Raw genomic sequence first — 9,173 nt, forward strand, 5'->3', positions numbered from 1 at the left:
GCTAGCATACCCTGTAGTATTGTATTTCTTTTCCTGTAAGCTTAATTGCCCCAAACTGTACAACTGTGTGGGTATGAAGATAGAACTGATCTCTTTCTGTGATGTTCCCCGCTGGATTGAAGCCTCAAGTAAGGAATTCTGTGAGTGCTTGTTTTCCATGCAGGCATGGCATAAGTTCCAATAAAAGCCTGTATACTTGTATAAATTCCTTTATGCTTGCAAAAACGTGTTTTGAATTGTAGTTCTAATGGTATGTATGGTAGGATGATAGCATATTATGAAAAAGAAGCTTTTGTTATTGACTGGCAAAATTTGACAGTCCAGGGTAGGTAATTTGCTAAGAATAAATTTAACTTTACATGAGAATGCAGTTCCCCCTGAAGTTGAAAAATAATACTCCTGCAGGACGGTGGCTAGTTGTCGCAGATTTAATCACTAATTTATCAGTAGGGTCTCTGATGAAAATGAATAGTATTGTTCACCAGAAAATGTAAAAGCTTCTTAATTCTCTGGATTTCATCAACTGTGAAAATAAGGATCTGCTAAGATGGCTAGTGTCAAATATAATGCATCTGATTAGAACAGTCTTCTTCACTGAAGGTGGTTGTAGTCTTCCTTTCACCTGACATTGTGTTATGTCATGTCTGTAAGAGCAGCCGCTTACATTCCTGATCAAGATGTGTTGCAAATCTTGTTTAGTGTAGGAGCTATTTCATGCTAAACTTTTAAGTTATATGGGCCTCCACAGCATCTTGTGTTATTTGTGACAGGCCTGTTACTGTCAATTCTGCATTTTTGATTTGTCATAATAAATGCTTGGAGTTGAAACGTCAAGCTTCAAGTCACGACCATGATGGAAGATAGGAGATTGATTTATCATCATTGACACTTACTACTGTCTGTTGTGTCGCTTTCTAACAATAGCTTAATGACATTAGGTTTTGTTCCCTTTTGCATACAGATGAAGCAAGTGCAGCACAGGTCAAAGTCAGATAAAATTTTCAAAGATGAAGGCTCAGCTTTTGGAATAAATCATTTTGGAGTGGGTAACTTTAGAAAATACTTAATGGTGCAGTGATGCTAGCAAAAGCAGTGATGATGTATTATCTCTTTGCATGTTATTACTAGTGGCTGGGATTAAAATTTACCTGGCTGGAGATACTGGGTGTAATTTGCAGGGGGTTTTTGTTTTGGTTTATAAATAACCAGTATTATATTTTATCCAAATGTAGTCTCTCTTTAGAAAAAAGCAAGCTAATTATTTATCTATTAGTAGGATATAAAGTAGAATGTATGGCCTTATAAACAGTGTGTTAAGGTATATCTCCATTTAACTGCATTTATTGTCTGTCAACACAAATATATGTCATTTTTGAACATGTTTTTATGAAAAGGCAAGTGCCTACAAGTGTCAGTCATTCATCATCTGTAGATAAATTGTGGCTTACCATCAGTGTCACTTTCTCTTCAACGTGGTCAGGAGCACTTGGTTTCTGTCCTTCAGGCAAATCCAATTTAAGTGGAAAGCAGAAGGCTTTGCTTGAAAAAAGGCAGAACTCATGAAATGTTTGTTTAAAAACTTCATGTGGTGTATGGAATTAGTATGTTAGTCTAGTTCAGGTAACGCCTGAACTGACTGTTCTTATTGTGTGTATGGCTTTACAAAGATGATTTTAAAACAGTTTTAAAATAGTCATTTGCTTTGTTGCTGGATTAGAAAATGACCATCATCTAGCTAACATTAGAACACTTACAAACCTGAATTTGTAGTTCTTTGGAATTTTGCATTAATTTTCCTAATTTCTTTTCAGATAACAGAAGATTTCCTGGCAACATATCATGCCAACTATGGCTTTCATGCAGATGATAAGGACAGTTCCTCTACCTCTGGCACAGCAACTGAAAGTAAGCAACCAGTAAGTTCTAAGACATCAGGAACACAACCGTCCGCAAATGAGAAAAGACCACAACAAACGGATCCAAAACAAAAAGCGGAAAAACGGAAGCTTGAGCCAGGTAAGTGACAAAGGGTTTCCCTCTGTGTAGGCTGCACCCAGTATAGTACTGAGTGGAGACTGGCAATTGTTCAGTGTTATCATGTACAGCAAGGATATGGGTGGTTCTGAAAATTTCCAGAATGGTTTTGAAATTGTATGTACTTCGTAGGTATCCTCCTAAGTCCGTATACAAGATGGGAAAAAAGGCAAATTAAGGCATGTTAAGAGCTTTTCCAGTCAGCAAGCAGAAATTCTTAGAAGTCTTATGGAATGTGAACATTAGTGTATGCTCCCATGTTTAATATATTGGCATAACTGAATTAAAACTCTTGTTTTTAGGATGGTTTCATGTTGAAGAAGACAGAAACACAAATGTTTATGTGACTGGTAAGTAACAGCATTTTTTTATCTGCTTTGAGCTAAAGATGGTAGAGGAGACTTGTATGTATCTCACTGACTTCTAATATTACCTATTCAGTCTGCCACTTGCAAGCTACTTAACGTTATGTTCCTGACCGCATAATGTCTTTGTGACCTTTAAATTGCAGATGTGGGAAAGTAATGCAAGGGACACGTTCCATGCTTTTATCTTTTAACGGTGATATTCTTTGAGCTGTGTCAGCCAAGTTTCTAATTGTTTTTAAGTAAGCTACAGCCAAGAAAAATAATTTCTGTGAGCTGCTATAGAATAGGCTAACAACTTTATAGCAAGATAGTGCATTGAGTACACACATCACCTAATATTTTAGTCTTTTATTTAATGTAATAAATATGTAATTAAATTATTAGATGAGGAGGAAACAGTAAGCACAAAAAAAAAGAGCTAGGAATAGAATGAGCAAGTAATGGGGAACCTCAAATGAAACTGTGTGTGCATTTATTATAATATTTCTCTACCTGTTCTGGATGTTGGGGTGTTATCTTTGGGTGCATCCACAAAAGCACATTTGGTGGTTCTGAGCAGTCACAGAAATGCACAGGCTTGAATTCTTAAAAATCTTCATCTAGGCTGAACTAGCATAGAACATTCGTATAATTTTCTCCTCCATTTTGTTATTTTTTGTTTTCTTGACCGCAATTCAAAGTTCAGACTTCAAAAACTCCATACATTATCAGTTGCTTTTTCTGTCAGATTTGTGGGTGGAGAAAATACTTATCTGTTTATAGGCTGGGACTCTTTTTTTATCTTCGATCCCTAGAGGTGCAGTGGAACTTAAAACTTGGGCAGGATAGTTACATTCGCATAGGCCATCGTGTCCACTGCAGCGTCAGTATCAGGTATAGCACTAAAGCTCTAGGTCTGCATATTAGGGAGCACAATGATGTTGTTGTATGTTGCACCTATTAAAAAGTGAAAGGATTTTTGAACTACTGGTATGAAGTAATGTTTAAAGGTAATACTAAAAATAATGGTCCCAAGGGCAGTGGTTTCTTATGGTGTATGTAAAATTTTGTCCTTAAGTTTGACATCTTTTGTTTAAAGAAACACTGTGGGATTTTTGTTGTAATGAGATTTTAAAGAAAAATGAATGTACTCAAGGCTTCTGTTTTAATTTATTTTGCAGGTTTACCTCCAGACATTACAAAAGATGAATTTATACAAGTCATGTCAAAATGTGGTATCATTATGCGAGATCCTCAGACAGAAGAACACAAAATCAAACTGTACAAAGATAAGGAAGGAAATCTTAAAGGAGATGGCCTCTGTTGCTATCTAAAGGTCAGTGGTGCACTGAAATGCAGTTTTTCTTCCTGTTAAAGAACTTGTGGCCACTGTTTCAGAATCATATTCAGAAGCTTCTTGAAATTTCTAAAGTATAACTTAAAATTTGTGTGTCTGTTTTAAAGATTTATTCCAGAAACATCTACTTATCTGGTTGTGCACCTCATTCGTTTCCTCCCCATGAAAATGTCCCTAATACCTGCTGAACATGTCTGTATGTGTTCCTATCTTGAATGCCAGTGATTCTGGGGTGAAATGGGGGACCTCTTCACCTTTTACTTTGAAAATATGCCACTGTGTGACCAAGCATACAAAAATAAGAGACAGGAAGGAACATACTGTAGTCCTGTATTTACAGCTTTTGGTTGAGAACTGGTTAAGTTCAGAACTGTTCTTGCATTCTATATTAACCTATAAAAGTTTAGACTGCAGTAGTGTTTCCTTCATGTGTTTCACTTCTGAATCATTTGGAAAGTTAGTGCTTGCAAGTGCCATGTGCTTTGATTCTGCAAGGAACACCAGGCAGTACTACATCATCTGCCTTGTAGTCTGTGCTAGTTTTGTAATTTTAGTAGTTAGGGCTGTTTAGTGCACAAGTATAGAGACAGTCTCCACTGCAGACTTTTAGGAAAAAGTGAAAAATTACTTAAGAGCCTCAACATCTGCTGTTCTTGGAAAAGTGATGCAAGCTTTATAGAAAATCAGCCCCCTGAAGTTTTTTTGTTCTCAATTTTAATTTTATCAGCTTGGTTGACCGTTGCAGATCAGTTTCTATGACATATTTGAATGAAATGTGTGCAGTTGCTTTTGGGAGCATTAATCTGCTATAACAGTGGTGAAGAAAGACCTAATTTTGATAAAGCAAGCATTGCCAGCTGTGCATCAAGAGACTTGGTAGAGATACGGCATTACGGTTTTCGGTGACAGGGAATTTATTCTTAGTACAATATTCTTAATTAAGTGTTATTGCAATAATTTGACTGCCATGTGCTTTAAAGCTTGTGCTCTGTTGTGTCTTCAAATAGAGAGAATCAGTTCAACTTGCCCTGAGACTTCTGGATGAGGCAGAAATTAGAGGCTATAAATTACATGTTGAAGTTGCAAAGTTTCAACTGAAGGGGGAGTATGATGCAAGCAAAAAGAAGAAGAAATGTAAAGACTACAAGAAGAAGTTGTCTCAACAGCAGAAGTTTGTATTTTTTATTTCAGTAAAATACTGCTTGAATTCTAAGTGCTATTCGTAAAGCGCAACTTTCTTTCAAACGCAATGCTAAGAGTTATGCAAACATTGGAAGTCTTATCTGACAGCAAAATAGCTTAAATAATACACATTTGAAGGGGAGGAACTCCTAAATTAAATGTTGACATAATGAACTTCTTCGTGATTGACACAGTAAAATAATACATAGGGAACCAGGGTCCTTTCAGATACAGAAGAAAATATTACAACTCTGGGAGGATAAAAGACTTCTTTTCTTAGTGTGTGAGAGTGTGCAAATCCTGTCACGGTATCTGGGCTTGCTTTTATAAGATAATAACACTCTGGCTGTCCACATATTGTTTGTACCATGCTTTACTAATTTCAAAGGACAAGAGGTGCTACCTTCCATAGGACCAAATATTAAAATGTCTCTGGAGATTCCCCCAGACATCTCTCTCTGGTATAAAATGTACTTTTTTTTTTTTAATTGTACTTAGATTCATTGCTTTTTGTCACTTTAAAATTGGTTTTCTGCCTTTTGGAACCAAGAAGATGCAGATTAAAGAAGAAAGAAGTTTGAGTACATAAGACTCTTAATATTTTAATGAAAGCAGCATTCAGCTAAACATTTTATTTAGTAATGCAGAAGTACTTTGCCATAGTTAAAGGGACCAAAGGCTACTTGATATCTTACCAATTAAAAATAAAAGTAGCTTGAAACTTATCTTCCTCAAAGATACATTGCCAGCTCTTGCTGTAAGAAGTCTCCAGTGTGGAGAGAGAAGTATGAAAATAATGAAATTGCATTTGGCCGTGATTTGTGTGAATAAACTGACTTCAGTTGATGTTCCTTTTGGGTTGAAGAGCATAGTTTACTTGCAAAACTACCTTCATTGGAAATCCAAGTTTTCTTCAGCTGAAGTATCAGGTACGAGAAGGAACTTAAACAAGATTCCTCCTGCCTCAAATACAAGATTTCAAGATTTGAAAGTGTAGGTGAATGTGTCCCTTTTTTGTAATGGGATATGAAGTAGGCATTTCTACGAGAAGTAATGTTTTTCATGAGAAGGCAAAGTCACAGAACAGATGCCCCGAGTTACATTGCTAGTTTGTGGCAGTGGCTCTGTACACTGTGGAACAAAATATATCCTGCAGCAATACCTGCGTAAGACCCAAGGTGTTCTTGTGTGTTTGTTTGAATAAGAGCAGTAAAATTTTGTCATAGGGAATAGTGAATTGCCTTTCTTACAAAATAAGTTAGGAAAAAATGGTAAAATGTTGACATTATACTTGGTAGCAGCTGATTCCTGTGTCTGGGCTGATATTAGGAAGGATTTAAAACTTAAAGATTATTTTTTCAGTGTTCAAGAAAATGCTTTGATTTTGAAAATAATTTATATTCCCTCTATGAGCATTTAAGTACCTTAAATCCTCAACTGCTTTGTCAAAAAAGTGAGTGATTATTGCATTTTTTTAGAAGAATAATTTAACTCTTTGTGTCAAAATACATGTTTTAGTTGATGTATTGCAAGAAATGCCAAATTAATGATTTTTTTTCAACAAATACTTGTAGAAACTGAAGAGAGCCGCAACAATATCTTCTTACTGTTGCTTCATTTCATTAGACAGCTGGATTGGAGGCCTGAGAAGAAAGATGGCGCAACTCGAATGCGACATGAGCGCATCGTTATTATCAGGAATATGTTTCACCCAAAGGACTTTGAGGTAGGAAGAGGTACAGCAGTTTGCTGCTGTAGATTGTGCTGTTAACGTTGTCTGATCTTTCTGGCATAAGAATTTTAGTGAAATTCTAAGGAGATGAGAACAAAATTAAACTTACTGTTTGGGCAGGGTTTTTTTCCTGTGCCAAGCATCTGCTTAAAATTCATTAAACTATTCCAGAAAGTAAGAAAAAGATGTTGATAAGAATGTATTTTTCAAATCGACCTTTTTCATTGTGTATATCCTGACAATATTCCTTTTTGGAATCGAAAGAGGAGTAAATGGTAACTATGTTAGAATGGAGAAACCAGCACAAAATAGCCTTATTAATAAGTAGCATTTATTAAATTCAAATAAGGGCTCTGCCAACTTCCAAGTGGCTTTGAAAATGCAGCATAACAACACTTAATTTATGAACTTTTAATAGATTGGCAGACGTGTTCCATTGGTGATTGAGCAAAAATAAAGCTGAGAGAAGTACGTGCTTCTGTTTAATTTAACCTGTGTGATTGGATTGCAGGAGGATCCCTTAGTGTTAAATGAGATCAGAGAAGATCTGCGGACAGAATGTGAAAAGTTTGGTCAAGTAAAGAAGGTTCTCATATTTGATGTAGGTATTTTTTATATGTTGTGTTGGCAGAATTGATGTAATGTGTAAATGTGCAAAGTGTTTAGGATTCTTTAAATACGAGTGGAGCATTTATTTGGTTTTGTGAGTTTATTTCATGGAAGATTGACATAATCTTTCAGTATTTTAAGATGAACTGTTTTGGAAATTAACTCCTAAACACGTATCTACTTCAGCTTATGTGAAGGCAAACTAACTCTTCCCGCTAACTTATGTACATGTCACAAGTTTGAAAGTTTATAAATACATTTGTTTGTAGCTAAACTAGCTGAAACATTTGTTTGTTTTCTGTGTTCAAAAAGTCTGTTCTGTGTACCAGTAGAACAAAAGGTGTAAACTTGGAAATTGAATTTTTCAAACATGATCATGTATGATCAGGATGGAGCTATATCCTGGTTGAATTTGTAACACAATCTAAAAGATGTTGGAATAAATAACTATTTAGAAAACTATTTAATGAAAGTTGTCTCTTCTTGCAGCGACACCCTGATGGCGTGGCTTCTGTGTCATTTAAAGAAGCAACAGAAGCTGATCTGTGCAAGCTAACTCTAAATGGCAGGTGGTTTGGCGGCCGTCAGCTCAGTGCTGAAACATGGGATGGTGTAACGGATTATCAGGTAGCCTTGCATGGTCCTATTTTATCAAATATTTCTTCCAAACTGTAAATCTGTTTTAATTTGAGAAGTTCTTCATGTTCCCATCCCCATACCCTTCCCCTGCCCAGCCCTGCCCTGTCTTGCTTCTCCTCAAAGACTGCTAGGATGTCTCTAAAAAATCATCCTTAATTATTCAGTTTAGTAAAAATGTGAAGGACCTGTTTGATGTAAAAAATTATGTGTTGGAGATGTCAACTTAGAGGATTAGCCACTGGATGTACAGATCATTAGTTCAGAGTCAACAGGGCCTAATAAAATCTAGAGATACTACTGCAATAAAAATGTTTGTGTAATTTTATCTGTGTGAATACTCATTTTTACAAGTATGACTTTGTAATGATGTGTATAAACCTATCTTTAATAGGTGGAGGAGACTGCAAGAGAAAGAGAAGAAAGGCTCAAGGTGTGGGGATCGTTTTTAGAGGATCCTGATGCAAAGGAGCAGCAAACTACATCTGATTCAGATTCCGCGACAAGTAGTGTTAAAATGCCTGAAGGCAAACAACCTTCGAAAGTTAATGACACATCTAAGGAGGATGTATATGATGAAGGCCATAAGAGGGAGAATAATGGTGAGGGCATTAATGAAGATGGTGCTCCATCTACAGACAGCAGCCTTGCAGGCAGTGATGTTGAAGCAGATACATAACATCTTTAATGCTTTATGAAAGCATAGTTTTTAGGGTGATGCTTGAGTTTATCCCTTTCTTCAGGGTGACTGCAGACAATATTCATATGAATATATACATATTAGAATGTCATCAACTGTGTGCTTTGAAGTTTTCATTAAAAGTAGTATTTAATGAGGTTCTAAAAGTTTGTATTAATTGGCTGTTCAGGTAAAGTAACTCAAGTTGCCAAGAATGCAGTAAAATTCATCAGACTTTTTTTGTTTTAACTATGCTTGTCAGTGTTTCATTATGTATGTGTGAAATATGTTCGAACCCTTCAGTTTATGTAACTATATGTAACTTAAATAATGCAAAGCTATTACAAGATTTGTGGATTTTACTGTTAATTTTCCTGTACCCCTTGGAACTCAGTATCTAATCCTTAAAAATTATTTTTGTCCTGAGTACTTCGGATCATTTTATGGAACAGATGCTGTGATGCATACAGGGGGAATGCATTGGGTTGTTGCTATGCATTAAGTAGCAAATGATAACAGTAGTACCAAGTCACAAACTTAAAGGAAGTGGAAAACAAACAATGTTGCCATAGCCAACATAATTTAAACTGAGTGTAG

The 9,173-nt window shown here is 35.9% G+C and overlaps 1 protein-coding gene across 1 annotated transcript; it reads left to right on the top strand.

Annotated features, from left to right (window-relative positions):
• Window positions 1-1,811: 1,811 nt before the first annotated feature.
• HTATSF1 (HIV-1 Tat specific factor 1) lies at window positions 1,812-8,970 on the top strand (the record flags this gene model as incomplete). The annotated part of the gene is made up of 8 exons (XM_009709442.1): window positions 1,812-2,016; window positions 2,337-2,384; window positions 3,563-3,717; window positions 4,746-4,909; window positions 6,547-6,646; window positions 7,164-7,253; window positions 7,751-7,888; window positions 8,292-8,970. Coding segments are annotated over 8 exons (1,185 nt in total), but the record flags the coding sequence as incomplete, so codon positions are not given.
• Between the last annotated feature and the right edge of the window lie 203 nt (window positions 8,971-9,173).

Source organism: Cariama cristata, unplaced genomic scaffold, assembly GCF_000690535.1.
Source record: "Cariama cristata isolate BGI_N322 unplaced genomic scaffold, ASM69053v1 scaffold20170, whole genome shotgun sequence".
NCBI lineage: Eukaryota > Metazoa > Chordata > Aves > Cariamiformes > Cariamidae > Cariama > Cariama cristata.